This window comes from Mustela erminea, chromosome 7, assembly GCF_009829155.1.
Source record: "Mustela erminea isolate mMusErm1 chromosome 7, mMusErm1.Pri, whole genome shotgun sequence".
Lineage (NCBI taxonomy): Eukaryota > Metazoa > Chordata > Mammalia > Carnivora > Mustelidae > Mustela > Mustela erminea.
Window position 1 is genome coordinate 44,173,648 of NC_045620.1, and position 25,313 is coordinate 44,198,960.

The 25,313-nt window shown below is 42.8% G+C and overlaps 1 protein-coding gene across 6 annotated transcripts in view; it reads left to right on the forward strand.

The window, feature by feature from the left end:
- RIN2 (Ras and Rab interactor 2) overlaps positions 1-25,313 on the forward strand; it is a 219,050-nt gene that overhangs the window by 33,924 nt on the left and 159,813 nt on the right. For 2 of the 6 annotated variants that reach the window (XM_032351526.1, XM_032351527.1), the window contains exons 2-4: positions 8,275-8,397; positions 8,551-8,663; positions 15,320-15,371. In XM_032351526.1, coding sequence (XP_032207417.1) covers positions 8,641-8,663; positions 15,320-15,371 — 75 coding nt within the window. In that variant the 5' untranslated portion in view covers positions 8,275-8,397; positions 8,551-8,640. Of the gene's footprint in view, positions 1-8,274; positions 8,398-8,550; positions 8,664-15,319; positions 15,372-23,787; positions 23,886-25,313 lie in introns of those variants that run through there. The other 4 variants (XM_032351535.1, XM_032351532.1, XM_032351528.1 and 1 more) reach the window with 4 other exon arrangements.

Genomic DNA, 25,313 nt, shown 5'->3' on the forward strand with positions numbered 1-25,313 from the left:
AACTAAGTGCAGGGAGGGTTCCTGGCAGTGAGGGATACATGTGTTCAGAAACTCAGAGCAGCCTTGGGGTGTGATGGCAAGGACCAGCAGAGGGGGCAGTGGTGATCGATGAAGCAAAGACGACTCTGGGCTTTGCCACTGACCAGCTGCTGGTGCTGCCCATGAACACCTCTTGCAGCTATAAAATGAGAATTGAATGCTGTCCTCTTCACAAAGCTGCTCTGATGGCTTAAGAGAGTCACATGAAAGGTACTTAACACAGTGCCTTGGCTGTAATCAATTCTTAATAAATGGTAGCAGTTGTCTGCTAGAGTTTGAGATGGCGCTTAAAGGATGGGCAGGATTGTAGCAAGAGATAGCAGTAGACGGTAAGGTGTTTTAGGCTGAGCAGCCACCGTGTGTGTGTGTGTGTGTGTGTGTGTGTGTGTGTGTGGTGTGTGTGTGTGTGTGTGTGTGTGTGTGTGTGTGTGTAGCTCACCAGACAAGGGATAGGGGATAGCCATATGGTATTAGTGACCAGTAAGGCTTTGAGGGCTGTTCTATAAGGAAATGCTGTCCAATAGAAATACAATGTGATGGGGCACCTGTGTGGCTCAGTTGGTTAAGCACCCACCTTCAGCTCAGGTTGTGATCTTGGAGTCCTGGGATCGAGCCCTGATTCAGGCTCCTTCCTCAGTGAGGAGTCTGCTTCTCCCTCTCCCTCTGCCTTTTTCCCCTGCTCATGCTTTCTCTCTATCTCAAATAAATAAATAAAATCTTTAATAAAAGAAATATAATGTGAACCACCTATATCATTTTAAATTTTCTAGTGGCTATATTCTTAATTTTTTTTAATAGGTAAAGTTAAATGTTTATTTATTTATTTGCTTGTTTGTTTATTTATTTGACATAGAGCACAAGCAGGGGGAGCAGGAAAGGCAGAAGCAGGCTCCTTGCTAAGCAGGAAGCCCGCTGTGGGGCTCTATCCTAGGACCCAGGGATCATGACCTGAGCCTAAGGCAGGTGCTTAACTGACTGAGGCACCCAGCCACCAAAAATTAATTTTAATAATATATTTTCTTTAATCCAGTATATCAGTTTCAACATGTGCAATGTAAAAATTTTTTAATAATGGGTTTTACATTTTTTCACTAAGACTTCAAAACCTGTTGTGTATTTTCTACTTAACAACACATCTGAATTCGGACTCCCCACATTGTGGGCAATCAATAGCTCTGCAGGACTAGTGGCTGCTGTGTTGGACAACCCAGCCCTATGGAGTCTTACTTCAATAATAGCAGCACCATTTTCTTTGCACTCTTTCTCTGTCCTCCCCCCAGAGAGATAGATGGCAGTGCCTTTCTCTGATATATTTAATTTAGGGAAATGGCAAAGAGAGGGAGAAAACATGCTCCAGGTGACCATCTTTCACAGTTGGTCTAATCCTGAGATAGTCGGGAATAAGAGCTCTTTGGTTAAAGAATTTGGGGAGATACTTGGACATAAATTAACCCTTCCAGATTAGATTCACATAGAGGCTCTGGAAATCTTGCAACAACAACAACAATAAAAACAACAACAATAATAACAACAACAAGAAACCTTGTTTCACTGTGTGTAACTCCACATTTCCCAGTTCCTTGGGATTATAGAGCAATGTTTCCTTTTAACACATACTAGCTTAGGTGACATTGTTTGGCAGTCTGTTTTCTTCAATCTGCTTTTGCCTTGAGGATTTCAGTTTTTAAATATTTCATAAGGCTTTAGAGCTTCCGATGAGTATTAGGTGTGTGCAGTCACACCTTACAGATGCTTAATCAGTATTTGTTCATCAGTGAATAGTTGTGATCAAAACACGCCCCCATAAATTTAGCGTTTTTTCTTCCATAGAGAAATGAAATTAAAACTCTAGATAATTTAAAGTTGTCAAGGTGAGAAACCCTTTAGTATTCCCTGGAGAAAATGTGGTTTGCTAGGCAACCCATGTAAGTTTGAAATGAATTTACATTTCTCTTAGGAACACGACCATGTTAAAGTTCATGACCAAGTGAGGACAGACACCCTTCGCTGAGGAAATGCCTCTGTGCGTACTCCATGAGACCAACACAGCAAGGCTGGGACAGCTTCCCAGACCCTTATAGCTGCTTCACCCCTACTGATGGAAAGCCTCCATCTGTCAGCTGTTCTTTTTAACGATCAGTTATATTTTTCTTATATAAAGATGATCTTTATGTGACTGGTGTTTGACGTTTCTGTATGGAGGATTTTATAACATATGCCATATGTTATATATCTACCGTTAGCTCAGTTTTATATCTATACTTAAGACTTGTTTGGGTTTGCTGAATTCTTGTCTTTTTGTAAGTCAGAACCCCTTTGGAAGTTGGCTAATTGTATTTTGCCTGGCAGGTTTTTTCCCCCCAGGGGCTCAGAACACTTTGTCTTAAGCACTTAGGGATGCTACTGCAGCAACGTGGGTGAAAATTGAATATTGGTGGCAATATTGAATTCTCTCTATTTTTTGTCTGTGTCGTGACAGCACTAGACACCTGAAACTATGGTCTGGTGTTATAAGCATGGTAACTAAGAGTCACAGCAAACCCCCTTCTCCCGATGGCCAGATGTGTTTATCAGCCTCCCTAGTGCATTATTTTGCTAAATTAGAATTGGAAGTGTATGCCAGGATGCTAAAACTCAGTCAACAGTATTAATGCAAATACCTGCATCAGGCTCCGTATTGTGTGATAAACAATGGTGCATGAGCAATGGGAAAATTAAGACCAGAACCCCTGAGCTACACACATTGAAACATCATTGAATTTGAGGAGTGGTTAGTCTGGGTGTCCGCCAGGAAGTTGTTTAAAGATTTTTCAAATAGATGAGTACACAGGCATATGTGCATAGAAGAGGGAATGTACCTATGAGCTTGACCTTTCCTGTTTTATCAAATGAAAGATTGGATTATACAGATTTTCAAAATGGGCATCTATAAATATGGATTTATTCTCAGGGGTTCATATATCCTCTTTGGGAATTGTTGAAATACGTGTTTATTCTGAGGATAGTGTTTACTAATTACTTTAACTATTCTGGGTCATCTAAGGCAGTGTTTTTCGAACTGTGGGTCATGACCTCCCTCAGAGATTGTGAAATGGGAAGTTGGGCACATACAGCCTTGTCTGTTTTTTTTTTTTTTAAAGATTTATTTATTTATTTGAGAGAGAGAGGGAGAGTGTGTGTGTGTGCATATGTGAGTGGGTAGAGGCACAGAGGGAGAGAATCTCAAGCAGACTGCCCTCTGAGCACAGAGCCCATAGTGGGGCTCCATCCCACAACCCATGAGGTCATGACCTGGGCCAAAACCAGGAGTCAGAAACATAACTGACTGGGCCACCCAGGTGCCCCCAGCCTTGTTTTCAATAAAAGTAAATGGGATAGAAAACATCAGAACATAAGAGCTAAGTACTCTTTTATAAAATGTTTATTTCTGGGGCTTGTGGGTGACTCAGTCAATTAAGGATCTGACTCAGTTTTGGCCCAGGTCATGATCTCAGGGTCCTGGGATCAAGCCTGTATCAGGCTTCATGCTTACCTTGGAGTCTGCTTGAGATTTTTCTCTCCCTCTCCTTCCGCCCATCCCACTTATGCTCTCTCTCTCTCTTCCTCTCGCTCTCATAAATAAATAAAATCTTTTAAAAAAATATTTCTGTTTTGAATGTATGTGTATGGTATCAGTCATGATGTGAAAAGTATTTTTTACTGTGGACCGAAGTCAAAAATGTTTGAAAGCCATTAATTGCTAGATCTCTGGTTCTTCACCTGTGCTGCACACTGGAATCACCCAGTGGGCTTTGAAAAAATAGGGCTGCAGGGTACAACCCCTGGGGATTCTACTGTTGTTGATTTGGGGTGTGACCTAAGCATGGGGCATGCTTAAAACTTTTTAGATATGTAAGCAGGAAGAAGAGCCCTTGAAGAGCGGAGCCTTCTGGACACGTTCTGCTAGGTAATTTCAATGCCTGCCATTGGATTTGCATTTATTTAATTTGCCTTGGGACCAGGTGGTCCTACAAATTGGAATTGTGGCAGGGTCCAGGGAACGAGCAGAGCGGGCTTAGGACACCAGAGAATGCCTGCCCCCAAGGAAAGATTGGTGGCAGTCTAGTGGGGTAAGAAATGAAAGCTTCATAGTAGTTCGGCTTGAGAAATGTGGAGGGAGAGTGGAAAAGAGACTGGGATCATTAGAACTGTGTAAGCATTCCACCTGCCATTCCACTTTATGAGCACATGGCCCAGAGTCAGCATGATAGGGGGCCCCAGCCTGCTCTGACCCCAGGTGGTCTGTTTATGGGTGCCTCCCTCTCTTGCAAGCCTCTCCACACACCAAATTGCATTTAAGGGTGATTCTTTTTCTTTTTTCTTTTTAATTTAATTTTTTAAAAAGATTTTATTTATTTATTGGACAGAGAGAGATCACAAGTAGGCAGAGAGGCAGGCAGAGAGAGAGGGGGAAGCAGGCTCCCTGACGAGCAGAGAGCCCGATGCGGGGCTCAATCCCAGGACTGTGGGATCGTGACCCAAGCTGAAGGCAGAAGCTTAACCCACTGAGCCACCCAGGAGCCCTAATTTAATTTTTTATGATTTAATTTTTTAAAACTTTGATTCCACTATAGTTAACATACAGTGTTATAGTAGTTTCAGGTGTCCAGTATAGTGACTCAACAGTTCTGTATATTACTAATCTACCTTGTTGAGGGTTTTTACCATGAATGGACATTGTCCTTTGTCAAATGCTTTTTCTGCATCTTTTGAAAAGATCACATGACTTTTATGCTTTCTCTGGTTGATGTAATGTATCACTTGATTGATTTCTGAATAGTGAACCATCTTTGCATCTGGGACTAAATCCCACTTGATTTGTGGTGAATGATTTCTTCTTTTTTTAAAAAAGATTTTATTTATTTGACAGAGATCACAAGTAGGCAGAGGCAGGCAGAGAGAGAGGAAGGGAAGCAGGCTCCCCGCTGAGCAGAGAGCCCAATGTGGGGCTCGATCCCAGGACCCTGAGATCATGACCTGAGCCAAAGGCAGAGGCTTAACCCACTGAGCCACCCAAGCACCCCTGTGGTGAATAATTTCTTAACTTAGTGTTGGATTTGGTTTGTTAATATTTTGTGAGAATTTTTGCATCCACTTTCATCAGGAATATTGGCCTGTAGTTCTCTTTTTTAGTGGAGTCTTTATCTGGTTTTGGTTTCAGGGTAATGTTGGCCTCTTATAGAACGAATTTGGAAGTTTTCCTTCCTTTTCTCCTTTTTGGAATAGTTTGAGAAGAATCAGTATCAGTTCTTCGTTGTGTGTTTGGTAGCCTTCCCCTGTGAAGCCATCTGGTCCTGAACTTTAATTAGCTGGGAGTTTCTTGATGACTGATTCAATATCATTGCTGGGAATCATTCTGTTCACATTTTCTGTCTCTTCCTGATTCACTTTTGGGAGGCTGTGTGTTTCTAGGAATTTATGGACTTCTTCCAGGTTGTCCAATGTGTTGGCATATAATTTTTTCATCAAATTCTCTTACAATCCTTTGCATTTCTATGCTGTTGGTTGTTCTTTCTCCTTTTTCATTTCTAATTGTATTTATTTAAGTATTTCCTCTCTCTCTCTCTCTTTCTCCCTCTTCCCTCCTTCCCTCTCTCTCTCTCCCTTTTTATGAATGTAGCTAAAAGTTTATCAATTTTGTTGATCTTTTCAAAGAATGAGCTTCTGGTTTCATTGACCTGTTTTATTTTTATACTTTGTTTCATGTATCTTCTTCTCTAATTTTTATTATGTCCTTCCTCCTGCTGCTTTTGGGTTTTGTTTGTTCTTCTCTTTCAAGCTCTTTTAGGTGTGAGGTTGACTTGTTTATTTGAGATTTTTCTTGCTTCTTAGGGTAAGCCTGTATTAATATGAACTTCCCACTTAGAACAGCTTTTGCTGTTTCTCAAAGATTTTGGACTATTTTATTTTCATTTTCATTTGTCTCCATGTATTTTTAAATTTCTTCTTTGATTTTTTTGGTTGCCCCATTCATTGTTTAGTACCATATTATTTAACCTCCAGATTTTTTCTTTTGATTTCTAGTTTCAGATCATTATGGTCAGAAAAGATGCATGGTATGAATTTGTTGAGACTTATTTTGTGGCATAATATGTGATCTGTTCTGGAGAACTTTCCTTGTTCACTTGAAAAGAATGTGTATTCTGCTGTTTTAGGATTGAATGTTCTGAAAACATTTGTTAAATCCATCTGGTCCAATGTGTCATTCAAAGCCACTGTTTGTTTTGTTGATTTTCTGTTTGGATGATCTGTCCATTGATGTAACTGGAATATTAAAGTCTCCTACTGTGACTGCATTACTATTAATTACTTCATTTATGTTTGTTATTAAGTTTTATGTATTTATGCACCTATTTACAGTTGTTATATCTCATTGTTCCTTTTATGGTTATACGTTTTTCTTCTTTGTCTTTTGTTACAGTCTTTGTTTTAAAATTTTAAGGAAAATTCTTGGTTTATTCTCTTATGATAGTCCTTCCCTCACAGAAGAGGAAACTCTGCTATATTCATGTTACAAAGAATGACTGAGTTTTAGCCAAACAACATCATCTAATACATTAAATTAATCTCATTACTTCTAATTGTATTGGTTTCCATTCCTGTTGTTATATGGCTTCCTTTGCTTGGTGTCACTGTGTGGCTTACCCTGAATATAGTGGGTCAGTAAATTAACTCCCAACTCCTTGTATATCTGTTAGCAGAAATTAGAAGACATTGTGAAGTGATGTGAATGGGCCCTAAAGCTTACTTTGACTATTTATCAGTAATCTTACCTATGTATATGTGACATAGGAGTCAGAGGAAAACCTGTATTAAAAAGGAAAGTTGGGGGGCGCCCGGGTGGCACAGTTGGTTGAGCGTCTGACTCTTGTGTCTGCTTAGGTCATGATCTCAGGGTCCTGGGATGGAACCTCTGGTCAGGCTCTGCACTCAGCAGGGAATCTGCTTGAGGATTCTCTCCTCTCTGCCCCTCCCCCTACTTGCACACTCACGAGCACACTCTCTCTAAAATAAATGAATACATCTCTTTCTTTTTTGTTTTTAAGATTTTATTTATTTGACACAGAGAGAGCACAGGAAGGGGAGCAGCAGGCAGAGGGAGAAGGAGAAGCAGGCTCCCTGCTGAGCAGAGAGCACAACATGGGGCCTGAGACGCAGCTGGGATTCAAGATCAAATGCGTTGCCCCCAGATCTGAGAACTGAATCTTCTCGAGAGTGAGGAGAGGGTCGGGGAGGCTGTTCCAGGCCAGACTGGAACCCAGAGAATGAAGGGACGCAAGGGACGTGATGTGCTGGAGACGGAGTCAGTCCAGTTACACAGCCTGATGGAGGAGCTGAAACCGTGAAATATTACCGAAGAGTAGCAAAAGTAAAATGAGAGAATCTTCTTACACTGATGTAGGGAGTTTGATAGGACATCTGAGCATGGAATACACAAGGTGTAGGATGACACACAATGAACATTTATTTAGAAAAGAAACACATGTGTGTATGTGTGTGGGTAGGGGAGAGAGAAGGAGAGAGTGAATCTATTACAGTGTTCACCTCTGCCAAGGATGTGGGCTCCAGGTGTTAGTGGTTGTGGTCAAAAGAACTTGAGCTTTGCTCTAATAGGTGTGTTTTATTTCTGGGTTTTTGTTTGTTTGTGTGTGTGTGTGTGTGTGTGTGTGTGTGTGTGAGTGATTTGACTGCATTTGTGTGCGCAGGTAATTTTGGAAAGGTTAGGGCTTTGATACAAAAAAGTGAAATAGGGGGATAAGTCAGAATTTCATATTCAGATTGGTCCCATCTCCAAAGTTCTAGACTGGAAGATTGCACAACTCTTTAAATTTGTAGATGCTGATATGATGCAAGGGGATAATAGAAAACAAATTGACACTTAAATGATACAAAAACAGCTTGGTTACTAACTAGCCCCATTTTTTTTTTTTTTAAGTGAAAGACTTTTTTGGGAGTTTTAGAAATCTGAGCATTAGCATAGGGATTTAGAGGACATTCTGGTAAAGAACGCCTGTCTTTAGTTACCTGGTCCAGAGGTGGGAATGAGGGCCAGACAAGGAAGGGAAGGCCATTGGCTGCACTCCTAGCCATCACTGGATCCTTCCAGAGCCCAGTGAGACAAGTCCTCTATGTGGTTGCACATGATATTTTTAAAATGCTTCCAAAACCCTAAATGGCTAATTCTGTGTGTTGTAGATGGAGGCAAAAGATCCGGACTGCTGAACTTCCACTGGAAAAGATAAAATGTTCAAGCCTTTCGGGACATTGGAGAGGCTGGGGCTGAACTGAAGAGGGAGACAGGACATGCCGGCGTGAAGGGTATGTAACATCGAAATGATAAAACCCGGTGTGTGGCATCCTGGGGATGTTTCTCGTTTCCAGTTTGTTCTGTGCCGTCGGAGAGACTGTGTGCTCTAGCTTGGTTGACAGGGGTGTGACTTCTCTGACGGGCAGCTGCATCCCTGTTTCCAGGTATCTGAGGGAATCAGCGTGTGATGGATGGCCGCAGGGTCAAACCAACGCTAAGGCGGTTGAGGAGAGCATAAACCATAGCTCCCATTTATGGAGCATGGACTACGTGCCAGGTGAGGCTCTAAGCACTTTAATGGATTGATTCATTGAATTCCCACACCACCACCATGAAGGAGGCTCAGCTGCTATCCCCATCATAGAAATGTGGCCATCAGGGAGCACAAAGAAGCTGGTTCCTCACCAAGGAGGGTTGCGATGGTGGGACCCCATCCCAGCATAAAAGCCTTACTCTGTCTGCTCTCTCCCTCTCTTGTACATTTCTTCCATGGCCACCTTTCTCTCTCTTTCTCTCTCTCTCTCTCTCTCTTTTTTTTTTCCCCGTAGCATCATATAACAGGGAAATAACATCAAAGGGATGTCAGTAGACACCACTGGCAGATCTGATTTTCCAAAAGTGGCCACAACAATATTGCTTAGAACCTTGCCATGTTCCCTCAGGCAGGGAAGTACATTTTCCCTCTCCTGGAATCTGGGTAGAACTCAGTGACAGGAGGGACACAGAGTGGTCTCAGAGCCAGATCATCGAAGATGACATGGCTTCTCCTTGGCTCTCTCTCATTCTTTAGGCACACTTGTCTTTGAGACCAGCTACCATTGGCCCAGTCCCCTTATAAAGGCCATGTTTCAGGGTTCTAGCTGCCAGTCCCACATAAGGCCACACAGACACGTGAGCGAGACTTTGGGTGGCTCCAGCCGCCAGCCTTGGATCTGCCCCCACTGATGCCAGGGAGAAGAGACAAGCTGTCTCTGATGAACTGTTCAGCCATGTTCGGCCCTGCCCCCACAGCGGATTCATGAACACCACCAACATCCAACATTGTCTTCGTTTCAAGGTCTCTCATTTATAACCACTGCAACACCATTTAAGGTCGAGGGCATTGCACTCATTTACGAGTAAGGAAATAGGAGCCCATTGAGATGATGTGACTCACCCAGGGCCACACAATGAGCTGGGATTTGAGCCCAGGGCTAGTCTACCCAGGCTTATGAGATCTGCCAGTGCCCAGACGTCCGCTCCTTCTGGATCAAGAGTTGGGGTGTGGGCTGCCTTTTAGACACTGCTGCTCTCAGAGAAAGCCAACCCATCTGGCACAAGACGACAAGACAATAACGTAGGAGAACTGGTTTTATATAGTCTGTTGTGATTGTTTCCTTAATATGAACCCCAGATCAATGCTGCCAGTCCTGGCCTATACATACAGTTCTCTCAGGAAGCCAACCACCTTCCCTCCATGAGCTTAGACAGCTTGGGATCTACTCATGGCACAGAAGATACTTTTCCCTGTCATGTGAAATAATAGTCATTTGTGTGACCAGATACTTCTGTATCATCAACATGGCTATTTCTTGTTTGACTTCAGGCTCCCTGAGGCCAGCAGGGAGCCTGTCTCCTGTCTTCTCACCTCATGTCTTCTAGCGCAGGTTCTGGCTCCCAGCAGACAGACAATGAATAAAGCCGTGAGAAATAAATACCTCAGAGCATCAACGAAGAATTTTCTTAACAGTGATGACAGTAGGGTAAGGAAGTGCAAAATTCCAGATATAAATACCGACGTCTTATCTTGCTGCTAAAGATATGTCTTTTGAGGCCAGAGGTTTCTTTTTTCACTTCCTCGGTCTTTCCTGTGAGATAAAACATCTTCACGTTTGACTTCTGTAAAAAAAACAACTTCAGTGAAAATCAGTGGTCAGTTAACAATAGCGGGAACAGGCAGGGCTCCAAGATGCTCTACTTCACCCCGTCGTTACCCAAATGAAAAATACTTTCAGAGGTGCGACATGGGAGAATTGACCTTGGTGCGAATGTTGAAATATGACACGTAGCTTCTGCATTCATTCCAGGTAGCCTTACTCATGGGAATGATGGCACATGGGTCTTTCATCTTGTGTTTAGTTTTATGAGTGTCATTGCAGCTTCTTAAGAACTGTGAATAACTCCCATTGCTACCTCGTCCAGAATGTCCACTATTTTACCCTACACTTAGCAGGTGTAGGGCTCCTGTAATAAAGGAGGTGGCAGCAGGACCAGACTATGAGGATTTTTTTTTTATTATGAAGGATAAATAAATGCATGCAAAATGCGAAGCAACTTTAAGTCTTCTGTCCTATTTTACGGCCCAATCCATCAGTTAGCTTTTGCTACCTTAAAAAATAAAAAAAGCCAACCCCAGAACATAGTAGCTTAAAATAATAGCCATTTATTTAGTTAAGGATTTTGCAGGTTGATGGTCTGGGCTGGGCTCTGCTGGCCTGGCTGGTGCAGCTAGGCTGACACATGTGTTTTCAGTTAGTGGCCGGTTTGGCGATGGTGGCCTTGCCTGGGATGGCTCACCTCTGTTCTGCGGGTCTGTCATCCGCCCACGGGTTAGGGCTCCAAGAGAGTGAGCACGCGAGCCTCCTCGAGGCTAGGGCTTGAAATGACACAGGGCTGCATCTGCCAGATTCTTTTGGTCAAAACAGGTCACAGGCCAATCCAGATTCAAGAGAAGAGAAATCAACTCCAGCCCTTGATGGGGGGAACTGCAAAGCTGCCTTGCAAAAGGCAGGCGTGTAGAAGAGCGGAGAACTGTGGTTGTCTTTGCAACCCACAATACCACGTGAAATGCCAGTATTGTACGAAGGGAATTAACAACATTACGATAGAGAATGAAAGGAAACCACGTGCATGGCTGGTAACTTACGAGAAAAAATGGCACTGGGCTGAGAAGGGAGGACAGCAGGAAGAAGTTGAGATGGGTATAGCCTAGAAGAGCCACTGCCATTCTCTCCTTTCCCCTCCCGCCTCACTCTGTAAAAGGGGGATTGAGAGGGAGGGGTGAGGCAGAGCAAAGGGGGTGTAGTTGGTTGGAAAGATTCTTTTTTTTTTTTTTAAGATTTTATTTATTTATTTGACAGAGAGGGATATCACAAGTAGACAGAGAGGCAGGCAGAGAGAGAGAGGAGGAAGCAGGCTCCCCGCTGAGCAGAGAGCCCAATGTGGGACTTGATCCCAGGACCCTGAGATCATGACCTGAGCCGAAGGCAGCGGCTTAACCCACTGAGCCACCCAGGCAACCCGGGTGGCTTTTTCTCTTTCCTCCAGTTGTCAGTGGCGGGGTGGGGGGGTGGCAGGTGATGAAGGTGTGGCTCTCTTATGTCTCACTTGGGGGAGCCAGTAGAGAGGGTAGGGAAGGGTTAAATGGTCTGTCTCCCGAATGGCTTTGTTTCCATGGGATCTCAGGAAGGCTTCAGCTACAAACACTGGGCCTCGTGAAACTACCACTGAGTTCATGGTCACATTTCATTTTCTCAACAGCCCTATAAGGGTGGGATCATTATTATCCTCACTTTACAGATGGGGAAACTGAGTGCTAAGAGCTCCAGTAACTTGCCCTCGGTCACAGTTAGGCATTGACACAGGTAGGGTTCAAAGCCCAGCTGTGTGATGGCTTCCACAGTGCACTTGGCTGAATCCTGCCATGCTGATGTCACCTGCGGGTTCTACAGAAATGGCGGCCCTCTTGCAGGTGTGATCAGAGCACGTGGGATTTACTCCCTCCCCTTCCCCTGACCTCTGTTTGGATCTTGGAATGAGGAGCATGCAGTGGAAGGGTGGGGCTGGTGGGATGACTTGACCCGTGGAGAATCTGGCAAGCAGCAAGTAAGCAGCTACCTTTGGGAAGACCCCCCGCTTCCCCTGGGTAAGCAGGGATGGGTCATTTTCAGTCCCAACTGAGTGATCCATCTCCTCTTCCTGGCTGAGTCCTGAGGCCCCAGCCGCCGGGTTTGAATGTTGTATTTCTCGGTACCCAGAGGGTGCTCTGGTAGGGTGTAGTGGAAGCATAGGCCTCACCAGACCAAGATCCTCAGCCCACTATTGGGCCCGTCTGAAACCTCCACTAGAAATACCTCCCATGCCTCAGTGCACACTGGGGAGCACAGCCTGACTGATGTCTTTCACGGGATTCCTCTCGGATGTTCTCTGGTTCTCGGGCTTCTTCTCTTTCCATGCGGCTGGGTCCCACCTATGGAATACGGTGGAGAATGCTTGTTTTTCCTGTTGCCGCTGCCTGTTTAGTTAAAGGCTAGTGCTGCCATCCACTGGCTGAGAATTTTAAAGAGGTTTCATGAAGAATTTCTCTGTTTTCTCGTCATTGTTCTTTTCCCCTCTGTAGTTTCCTCAATTTTACTGGTTCTTTCCGACCTGCAGATGCAGCTTAGAAGCCCGATAGCAATAAGGACAAGTGAGTCTTGTTGGAAATAGTAACATTGCTTTATGGCTCGCAATGTCAAGGCCTATTCTAGGTCCATTACCCATTCTTTCCTCACGTGGCCCTGAGAGGTAGTGTCTTTGTCCCCATTTTACAGATGAGAAAATGGAGAGTGGTGAAGTCATTGTGTGTCATGGTGTCTGGCACAATCGAGTGCTTGATGAATGTTAGCTTTTATTTGTAAAGATGGGCCATATCCTAACTTGCATCAAGAATTTGTGTGCAGTGACACAACTGGACACTCAGTGAAGGAGAGGGTGAGGTTGGGAGGGCGGGAGGCCATCAGGATGTGACTGTGAGCAGGTGACAGTGGGTACCTGGGGCTCAATCCCACTGGGGGATCTGTAGGACACATCTTGGAATTGTCCCACCAAGGGACACGGAAGCTGGGATATTCTTGGAGAAATCACAGTGATCTTTTCAAAGCGATTGCGGACTTCATCGTTGTATCTGTATGTTGCCACCCGTTTGTCCCAGGAAAGGAAACAAGGAAAAGCTATTGTGCATCGTTCCCCTTGGCTTCCTGTACTTCCCCTTTGTTCTCTGGCTGGGCTGTCACCATGCAGCATACTACGACCATACTCAGTGGAAAATTTACAATGAGCATTTACTTATTAGCTCATGCAACTACAGGTTGGCTGGGGTTTGACTGATCCGGGTTGAGCTCACCTGGGTGGCTCTGCCTCTGGCATAGGTCCAGCTAGGCTTGGCTTCTCTTGGCTGAGATACAGGCTCAGACCTGAGCGCGTTCTGAGTGAGTTGCTACCCAAAGCAGGCTCTTCTCATGGCCATGACAGAGGCACAGGGGTATAAGTGGAAACCCAAAAGGCCTCTTCACGGAGATTTCTGTATTATCTTATTGTCTAAAGGAAGTCTCGTGGCCAAACCCAAGTTAACATGCAGAGAGGTACGTTCGGCCTTCCCTGGGGAAGTTTCTACTGCTGACCTTGGCTTAGAATCAATAAGGCACTCTACTGTGCTTCCTTTGCCTGGGCTAACCTATGCAAATACAACGTGAAATTTAAAAGTTTTACCAGTGCCAGTCTTCGTTATCACCTTGGGCAAAATCCCAAATCTTTAATGACATTCTGATTTAGTATTAAATGAGAGATGGTTATTGAAAGCCGCATACCCTCAAGTTGCAGAGGAACCTGTCTCAGTCCTCAGCTGGGGATTGTTGCCTTATCTCATACCAGGACAGCTCATTATGGACTCAAAGTGTCTGGAGGTGTTGAGCTCTTCTGTTCCAGTTACAACTGGTCACCGCCTAGGTAGCAGCCTCAGATGGTGAGACTTGGCATCTGCCCCTACAGTTGCTCAAGCTCCGAGTGAAAGAAGAGCAGCAAGTGGAATGAATAAATTGTCAGTTATAGGGATGTGTGTATTTTCCTACATTTTAGGAGAAGGCTGGAATCCTGTAAAAATCTCATTTCTCTGCTCTTCTCAGTACCTTGGCTCTCTCAGCTGGCGGGACGACAATTTGGCTGGAAGGAGAAGAGGGAAAGCTTTTATGTTGGTTGGAATTTGCAGCCATAAATTTACAGGACTTTTTCCAAGTTAGCATGGAAAAGACTTGCCGTTGAAATGCTTTTTGTGAGTTATAAGTCATAAAGCATATGCTCAGGGTGGCTTGACTGTTGTGTTCTTGGCCCCGTAAAGAAGGTCTGCAGAAAAAACCTAAGCCTTGAACGATTAAACGTCTTTGCAAACACTCATAAGTTATTTATATGTCCATATACTGGCCGAGCAAGCAAGTGAACACAGATCTTGATGATGCTAACGTCTTAACCGTAGCACCTCACTTTGTCCCTTTAGAGCATTCTAATTAACACATTGTTGAAATCATATGCCCTCTTAATCCTAAATCCAAATGCCTGTGAGCTTAGTGGTTTGCTTCTGTCTTTATAAATGCACCAGGGTGGAGGAGACAGAACGAGATGTGTGAGCCAGTAACTAAGTGTCACTTCTTGGTGGGAAGGACAGTGGGGGGAGTGGGTAAATGAAACAAGGAGGAGAAAGCAGTCATTTTACTGGGCAGATTGCCACTATGGGCAAGGGGATCTCTGTCCTGCAGGTGAGCTCTGGGAGATGATCAACCTCATCTCAGAGTTCTTCTCCAAGGAGTGAGGTCGCTGGGGTATTTTATCCACTGATTTCCATCCATCATCAGTGAGGACCATTTCAGGGGGCAGTAACTCCCTGGTCTTCTGGTCTACCCATGGGTGAGTCAAGTGTGTTGCTGTCAGAGTCTTCCGAAAGAGTGCCGCTGGTACTTGCCATGGAAACTCTAGACTTGTTAAGAGGGTGGTAAGTGCAAAGGGGACATGAGTGAGGCCCCAATAGCATCTGCTAAGGGGCATGCCAGAGATTTTCAAGAATGGAATGAGGGAATTTGTAGCTTTTGAAAGAGCTAAAAAAAAAAAAAAAAAAAAAAAAAAAAAAAATTTTTTTTTTGAAAGAGCACAGCAGAAGCTAAATACCTTGAAGGCCTTTTGGACTGAATGGGGAAAGGCGAGTATTCCTTTGCTTGGCTATTTAATTTATTTACATTTTGGCACAGACATACAATGAAACATTATATGACCATGAACAAAAAAGGGAGAGCTAATGAGCTGATATTGAACTCTATTCAAATTATAGTTTTGAGCAGGAAAAAAGCATAATGCAGAACAATATGTAGAGTATGCTGGGTTTCTTTTTCTTTTTTTTTTTTTTTAGGCAGGCACTTTTATTGGTTTATAACTTACATGTCCTAAAATTCACCCATTTTTAAGGATACAAGTATGAGTATTTGGGTAAATATATAGTTTTCTAGAAATAGTTTCTTTAGAAATTTTATGTAAGTGGAATCATACAATAGGTAGGCTTTTATGTCTGACTTTCACTCAGCATAATGTTATTAAAATTATTCACATCATAGCTTATGTCAGTAGATCCCTTTTTGCTGTGCAATAGTATTTCATTATACAGATATATCACTTTTCGTTTATCTGTCCTATAGTTGATAGAAATTTGGTTTGTTTCAGTTTTATTGTTCCTAATAATGCTGCTTAGGAACATCCAGACGTAGTCTTATGTGAATATATATTTTAATTTCTCCTGGGTAGGTACTTAACCAGTGAAATTTCTGGGACATATGGTAAGTCTATGCTTAGTTTTTTAAGGGACACCACACTGTTTTCAAAGAGACTGTACCATTTTATTGCATTACCCCATCACTGTATGAAGGGTCCAGTTTCTTCATATCCTCACCAACAACTAGTATTGTGAATCTTTCTGAAGTTAGTCATTCTGATATAAGCCTAGTGGCATCTGATTTCCGGTTTAGGGTTTTCTAATGACTAGTGATGTCCAGCGTCTTTTCATGTGCTTTTTTGCCATTCACAAATCTTCTTTGGGGGATACCTCTGTTCAAATCTTTTCTTTTCTTTTTATTTAAGGATTTTATTTATTTATGTGACAGACAGAGATCACAAGTAGGCAGAGAGGCAGGCAGAGAGAGGGAGGGGGAAGCAGGCTCCCTGCTGAGAGCCTGGTTTCAAGGCTCAATCCCAGGACCCTGGGATCAGGATGCCAGCTGAAGGCAGAGGCTTTAACCCACTGAGTCACCCAGGCACCCCTGTTCAAATCTTTTGTCTCTCTCTCTCTCTCTCTATTTTTGTTATTGATTAAAAAGGGTTTGGACTATTGTAATTTTTTCTGTAAGATCAACATTATTTCCAAATAAAAAGTTAAAAGAAGAAAAACCCCTAGACCCCATCAGTGCCCACCCCCCATGCCCCATCTGAATGGTACCCTCTGCAGTTATTTCGTGGTGTTTTATCCTCAGTAAAAAACTTAAAGGGAAGGGAGAGATCAGATTTTCAATCTTCCAGAACAATTCATTGTCTGGTAAAGACATGATGGATCTTTCTTAAATCAAGACATACTTCCTTGACAACTTTTTTTTTTTTCTGTAAATGGGAAATTGATGATTTAAAAATGCCCAGATGTTAGAGCAAGGAAAAACATGAAAAGGCTTATTACTACTTTTCTTTCTTCAGTCCCTGAGGAAATTACCCAGCTCCTCAGCCTTCCTCCCCACCCCACCCCCCCCGCCCCGAGTATGGGTAAGAGACATTTGGCTATGTATCTGCCTGCCAGTGTAGTGCGGGACCTGGCCACGGAGGGGTGAGGAGGGCTGGTGCACGCATGGGCACAGGTGCTTGTGTGTTCCCCAACGGCTCGCCCCTCCCACCTGCTCCACGCTGACCCCGATTACAGCAGGTGCGTCTGTGGAGTTGCTTCTCTTCCACTTCCCACCAAATCTTCAACTTGTACGATTTCTCCCATAATGAAAGTGAAGCAAAGATATGCCCGCAAATTTATTAAGTTCAAACAGAAATTAATGGGCCAGTTACCTAATAGCAGATGGAGTAAAGAATAATGAGATGGAACAGAAAAATGTTCTAGTTCACCTACCTCCCTTATCCTTGACTTTCAGCAGGTTGGCTTGTACTTACTGGCTTTTGATTTTTCCAATACTTAGTGAGTACCAACTATTCATTCTTTCATTCATTCATTGAATCTTTAGGAGATCCTACTATGCATCAGACACTTTGTGAGGCCAGAACCAGCCCGACAAAGTGCTTCCCCAGGAGATTCCCACCCTAGTGGGAGAATTAGACAATACATAATCAAGCAAGTAAATACACACTATGTTAGGTTATAATAAACATTACAAAATGAAATGAAATACAATAAGGAGGTAGAGACAGATGGGTTCATACAAATTCTGGAAGGATGTACTATACAGGATTAATAGAGCTGATCATTTAAATTATTTACTTATTTTAGAATTTATTTTAGAATTTTCCTATAACAAACTTGGATTGCTTTTGTAATAAAATGGTTATTCTAAATTTGCAGAAAAACATTAGATTTAAATGTCTGCATGGTTAATCAGGTCACTTGTATCCTCGTTTTATGACTGGAAATATTGAAAAAAGTCAACTGGAAAATAACACATAGTCTTTATTATCTGGGAGGGTTTCTGCATGTTAGGAATTTTGATATTTGGAAATACAAGATAAATAAGTTACAGAAAACCAGACATGGTTATAAAATGCCTTCCTGACGGGTAATTGGAAATGATGAACGATCCCTTCAAGTCTTGGTAAATTGTAAATTTTGCCAAGTAGGTCAAAATAGAAAATGGTAGCATTGATGAAAGATGCGGGAACCAAAACATCTGAGCTCAAACTGCTGTTTCTGACATTGTTTTGTTTTGTTTTTACTGGCAATTGGGAGTGTAAACGTGTATCTAGGAGTTCAGACCATAAAACATAAAGTGGAGATTTCAGTCAGTTAGCTTGGCCCAAGAAAACTCCCAAAGTTGGAAAATTCAGACAATGATAAAGCATTCAAAGGCTTTACCCAGGCTGTTTGTTTGCTGGAGGCCCAGCTTCCTGGAACAGATGCCTGTGGGTATGGGATGTGGGGTGATCATATTGCTGGCTCCTCCTTTCTTCCCTTCTACCCTTCCCAAACCTCAGGGCCCCACATGCCCAACTCTACCTTTTCACTGATTGGTGCCACTTCTCAGGGGGTGACATTTCATTTCATAACATCACCACTTAGATCATAGCAACCACTCGAGATAATGAAGCAGGAGAGTGAGGCTCCTCTCTCACACAGTCAAAGAATGAATCTCATGGACAAAGAAAGTGAGTAAAGCAATAGAGTTTTATTAAGCGAGGATACAGAAAAAGCTCTTCGGAGTGAGAGGGGTCCCAACACAACTACCCCGAGGGCTTTTAGGGTTGGTCATTTATAGAAAGCTAACCAGGGAACTTAACTCTTTTGACTTCTCTACTGGTGGCACAATTGATTAAGGATGAGTGATAACAACTTTAATGGCTTTTACTTCTTTTGAGGGTCTGGTTATTTTTGTTGGTGATAGGTGACTGTCATACAAAAAGACACACACACACACCCTGGACACCTACGGCAGGGTGGTCTGCTGTGTTCCCTTATCTCTGGTTTCCATACACCTCTGCATTTCTGGGATTTCTGTGAGCCTGATCCCATAGCCCCGCCTCTCTTTCCCTACCTAGCCTCTCCTGTCCCTTACTCAATAATAGTGTGGTCACACAACCCCCTCACCCAGATGCCCACCCAAAATTTTCCTGCCCCACACTGTCAAGTTATTCGATTTCTGGTCCATACTGATTTCAAAATCCATTTGGCTATCTCTGGTGCTGAAATAAACAAAATCCTCTTCAAATATGAACTTCATTTTATGTTTTGTAAACTTTGTCATGTTTTCTTGTAACTAACCAATTCACATTCATCTTTATCTACTTAACCAGTGGCAAAGAAACTCAAAATTGGTGCCCACATGGATTATTCATTGGCTTGTACTTGAAGTATAAGCTCTATGACTCTACTCATTGTTTCCAATAATTTCCATTATTTCAAAGTGATTGATCCCAGTATCTTAGAGGCTTGTTTTTTGTTTTGTTTATTTTTGACTTGCTTATTGATTAATTTCTTGGGGGGCCCAACTTCTACTCTCTTATTTTGCATTCCTAGGCAACTCATTACTGAGAAATTAAATAATGTTACTCCAGAGAATGCTTATAGTAATGAGGCATAAATTTTATCTACAAAGATAAAGTGTACTTCAAGAAAAAGTTGCCATCTTAAGATTTGATGGTATTCAACAAAAACTGAGATTGAATGAAAAACAATATATTGGCTCATTTTTTCTTACAACAAATACCAAGTTCATTAAAAATAATTCATTTTTTCAATAAAATACTTTGATAAAATGTAGATTTATTAGGCTTTGTTTTGAAAATCTGCCCTCTTTTACCTTCTTTGGGCTTTGAAAAAGCAGAAGTTACGCTGACATGCTCAGTGTGGTATTTGCTGATGTTTGAGTGTGTGTGTGTATGTGTTTTTAATTTTTAGTTGTTTTTTTTTTCTCCCTCAACCTTTTCTTTTACTTAATGTGAATCATATTTTATTTTCCACTCCTGAGCACTGTGATTCATTGCCATCTATTTCCTCCGGAGCTCTCTACCCCACAGAGTCCTCTGGGAAATTGATTAGTCACCCACCAAGCAAGGCACCTTGCGTGCCCATGGTCAACATCCGCTCCAACAGCTGCGTCTGTTGGAGGAAGATGAAAGTTGCTGTAGCATCTTCCTTTGGGGAAGTAATAGGGCATCAGTTTGGGGGTTTGTATGGCTTATTGTACTCCTGGATTCATCTTTACAATTTAACATACAGACAAGTTGGATATCACAAAAGACAAATATATCATTCGATTAAGAAGCTTTTCAGGCAATACTTCTGACCTCAGGAAACAGGTATGCGAGTTGGTCACGATGCCTTGCCTGTGGCACATGCGTAAAGTGTTTGTGGATGGGCTGAGTCTTAATATATGAATGTAGTTTTGAAAAAGTTGCAATAGATTCATTTATCTCAAAGATATTTTTATCAAACCCACTTGGGTCTAACTTCAGAAAGTTTCGAGCCAAAAAATTTTTCTTCATAGGCCAGACTTATGAATACATTCCTAATGTCATACCTTAATCATATCAATTATTTTTTTAAAGATTTTATTTATTTATTGGAGAGAGTGAAAGTGAGAGATATCACAGAGGGAGAGGGAGAAGCAGGCTCACCATGAAGCAGGGAGCTCGATGCGGGGCTCAATCCCAGGACCTTGAGATCATGACCTGAGCTGAAGGCAGATGCTCAACCGACTGAGCCACCCAGGTGCCCCAGTCATATCAGTTATTGTCTTGAGGTTTCAATGTGCATTTCATATTGCTGACTGATTTTGACTGCATCAACCCATAGGTTACAGTTTGATCTTACCTCCATTTGATACCACCTGACCTAAGACCACTAGGACTGCTATCTGTGAAGTCAGAAGAACTCTTTAATTTTGTTAGTCAGAGTAAAGCCTCTTCAAGTTTACGGAACTAGAGCAGTTGAAGAGCAGGAACACGTGGTTAAACAGGTAGGTAGGCTGAACAAGGTGTCAGAAAGTCCATTTCTGGGCTGAGCCATGGGTGGCATTGGGAAACTACTTCTGCCTTGCTAGGACCTAGGCTTCTTAACAGTCTGTTAGCATGGGGAATTAGAAGTGGGAATGCAACAGAAAATAGGGCACACACATAAGGGTTAGGCATGGGTGACGTGGAATCAGAACTGGGTCACACAAACAAAAAACCTGACTGTGTATTAGATGGACACAGAGAAATAGAATACTTTAACCTTCACTGTTAAAAAGGTATTACCAGTTTTTTTTTAAATATATTTTTTTAATTTATTTGACAGAGATCATAAGTAGGCAGAGAGGCAGGCAGAGAGAGAGGAGGAAGCAGACTCCCTACAGAGCAGAGAGCCTGATGTGGGGCTTGATCCCAGAACCCTGGGATCACCACCCAAGCCAAAGGTAGAGCCAAAGGCACTGAGCCACCCAGGCGCCCAAGTATTACCAGTTTTAACTCACTGAGATGACGGAAGCTCTCATCTGGATATTCCACTTTTTGCCTGTCCTGTTTTTTGTCTGGAAGCTCTGGGGAAATATAGAACATAGTCACCTTCCAACTTGGAATTAGGATGTAAGAGTTGGCCCGCTGTCAGGACAGTCCTGGAGAGCCACGTTCCACCCCAGCTTTGACACTGGCCGGCAGTGAGACCTTGGGTAGGTTGTTTCGCGTTTGAGCCTCACTTTCTTTACTGACAGAGTTAAAGTGGGACCAACTTTACCTGAAGGCTTGGGGTGCTGTATGGAAAAGGGTCCTGAGGTACCCCATTGGGATTTTTCACCACAACCCATGATTGGTGTCTGTGGTGTCAAAGAGAGAGGAAGTCTGCTCTCAGCCATCCATACGCTCAGGGAGCCCTTAGTTGCCTCCTCATGCCAAACACACTCTGAGATGTTGCGACTTATGGCAGGTCCAGATGCCATATTTGTTGCTCACTAGCTAGCCTGAACCTTGCTCGGAAATCTTTACAGACACAGAAACTCAGGCAACCACAAGGGGAGACCCGAGCCTTAGGTTGTTTCTCTTAATTGGATTCAGAGCTTGGTTTCCTGTGTAAACCACAGTGCCAGGATGTTGCACCACCCTGGGAGCTAGTGCCTGGTGGGAAACTGGAGTATTCCCTGCTGTTCTGGAATTTGTAGGCCAAGGAAAATACACTCCTTTTTCCAAAGGTGCCTTCGATGAGCTTAGAACTGGGAAGAAAGTGAATGGTCTCAAGTGGTGATTCCCATGGATGATGCCCCGGAAACTGGGTGCCTTGACTGGTCCCCTCTACCAACAACCAGCCAGTCCAGGGCAACTCCGAAAAAAACCCATTTTCGTAAAGCCTTCTAGTTTCAGTTTCCATTCCTGCTGCCATGTTCTGTTTTAATGATTTTGTCACTTTTGTCACTTCTGGCCTTTAGAATAAGGAAGTGTTTGTTTCCATGTGAGTCAAATAATGTTTGTTCTCTTCAGCCTTTTCTTTGTTTCATATTTTAGACATTCCATAGAACTTAGGTTAGGGAGTGAATTGGACATGGTGTGAGCTCGTCCCAGAACGTTGCTGCGGATGGTACTGACAGTGGTCCTCTAGAAGAGCCCTCTGGTTTCTGCCTCAGGTCGCATCCATGTCATTCATTGGCCATGCTATAGACCCCCAACAGCTTTGTGTCTCCACTGCCTGCCTGTGTGTCTGCGCTCCAGACTTTTCTCTCTCGGTCATCTCTGCTTTGGGGACCCACTCCAAAAACTCAAAATTGGTCCAAAATTGAGCTCTTTTGTTTCTCCCGCGACACGTGCTCGTTTTCTAGAGGCCATGCTTTGGTGAATTGGACCACCTCCACTCGTTTCCTATAGCTGAAACCTGAATGCGATCTTAGACACTTTTCCCTCTTCCTACCTCCCCCATGTATCAAATCCTTATACCCCTAGATTTCACATGAGTATATACCACACCCTTTATATTCATCTCACATATATATTACCTCCTCTTCTCACCCCCCAGTGGCCCTCCACATTTTCAGTCTCCTATCCAGAAGTATTCAGCAATGCCTTGTCATGACCCATAGGGTCAAACCTAAGTGTGTTTGTGTTGCCTACAAGACGGTCTGTTCTGGCCAGCCTCAAGTCCCCTTCCGCTGAATACTGGGGGTTCTTGGCAGTCATGAGCAACACTGGATTTGTGGTTTCTCCCAAGCACATCCCCCCTCACTTTGTATGGCATTTCTTGTGTTTTACTCTGGCTAGAACCCCCTCCATGCCTACTTACCCTTCCAGGCTCAACTCAGACGTTACCTTCCTTGTAAAGCTCTTCTGGTCTTCTGCAGAGGGACTTACACTTCTTGTCGTCTGTTCCTGTTGCACAGCTCATGACTCTCAATTTTAGCGATGGTCTTGTAAGTGTCTTGGTGCAGAAGGTAGCATTGTAATACATGAGCTTTCTCCCTTTGATTGCCTGCTATATCGTAGGTGCCCAATCATGCTGCTTAAATAGAAGAATCGTTGAATGACTTGTGGCCCCAGATGCACCCATCCTCAGGCCTACGTTGGGAAAGCAAGACCTGGAAAGGTGAAAAGCAGCATTAGAGCTGGCTCATTCCTCTCTCATGTATTTGAAGGATATCTTCACACTACACAGGAACATGGCCTCTGGGACCTTCAGGCCCTCAAAATCCATGCTAGTCTGTGTCCCCATCCTTTAGGGCAGACCCAAGTATATTTTATTTCTAGGTGGCCCAGAGGTCTGTGCTTCCTGGGAGCTTTGTAAATGAGAAATGCTGCAGGAAAGATATTGGACAGGTTGACCAGTTCTCCAAGACTGAGGAGGAGGCTGAGAGCTGCCTGGATCTGATCAGTGGAGGTGGCAGCACTCTTTTTTCCTTCCTGTGTTTTCTCAGAGCTTAAAGATGAATGTCCTGTAATGAATCCAAAGAATGGAAAGAATTTTCAGGGGCTGGATCAGTGGAATAAATGGAAGAGCCCATATTTGTATGAGGTAAGGAACTCTAAAAGCCTAGAATAGATTCTAAACTGATACCCTGATTTCATCTTTAAGACTCTCTTGCTCAGGACCTGTCCTTACTCCTGTCCTGATCCTCACTAAGTACCTATATTCTGTTAGGAGTTAGAATTATATTAACTTACTGTGATGAGCAGTAGGTGTTGTACGGAAATGGTGAATCACTGTGTTGTACACCCGAAACTAATATCACACTGCATGTTAAGTAACTGGAATTTAAATAAAAACTTAAAAAAAAAGAAAGAGTTATATTAACTTAGAGCACTAGTAAAGTCTCAACTAATGATCCTTATTCTCACAGGGACAGTAGATGCTCACTGATTTACACTAATGATAGAGATACACACACACACACACAATTATCAGTCCCGAATGCTGAAGCACTGTATACATCTATTTGGATGAGTATAATAAATTTTTAATTATGTATGGTCACTCTTTATTGCTCATGCTAATATATGCATTATTATGGTTACATAATTTTGACAATAATTTAATAATTAATTCAATTTAATAATTGAAAACTGCTTTGCATTTAATATATTATTTCTTCATAATGTTCTTCATAATGTGGCTGTTTTCATAAATCCTTATGTTAGTCTAGCAACTTAGTAAACCAAACTTTTAAAAAATCTTTTAAATAATTTCTAGTGACTGATAAGAATCATTAGAATAGCTAGCACATATTAAGGATCTACTATATCCCAGGTGTTATGCTAAGAAGTACTTTTCCATAGATTATTGCATTTTATACCCATTTTACAGATGAGGAAACTAAGGCATAGGGGGACCAAATGTTCAATTTCTCCCTGAGATGGACCCTTCCCTGTTTTAGTAGTTACAGAGCCATAACAAGGAGATTTCTTTTTCTTTTTCTTTCTTTCTTTTTTTTTTTTTTTTAAAGATTTTATTTATTTGTGTGAGAGAGAGAGAGCACAAGTAGGGGAGTAGCAGGCAGAGGGAGAAGCAGGATCCCTGTTGAGCCAGGAGCCCACTGTGGGACTCGATCCCAGGACTCCAGGATCATGACTAGAGACAAAGGCAGACGCTTAACCAGCTGAGCCACCCAGGTGTCCCGCCAGGGGATTTCTTACCTTAAAATCAAAGCTAACTGATAGTGAACATGGTAAAGAAGCAGAAGGTAGTGAAAATATTTATGCTTTAAAATCTGAAGGCTAAGTTAAGTTGTTTCATCCTTTAATCTCTGTTTGACCTTCTCTGAGCAAAAGTGAGTGAATGGTAATAACACCTGCTTTGTTCCTTCTACAGCCACCCAGAGACTGGTGTAAGCATCAGGGGAGCTACTCATTGCATAAAAGTGCTTTGAAAGCTGGACCTCAGTAAGGCCCTACGTTGGGGGCCTGAACTAGGCCTCCCTCCAGATGACACTTTCCTTCTTGAAAG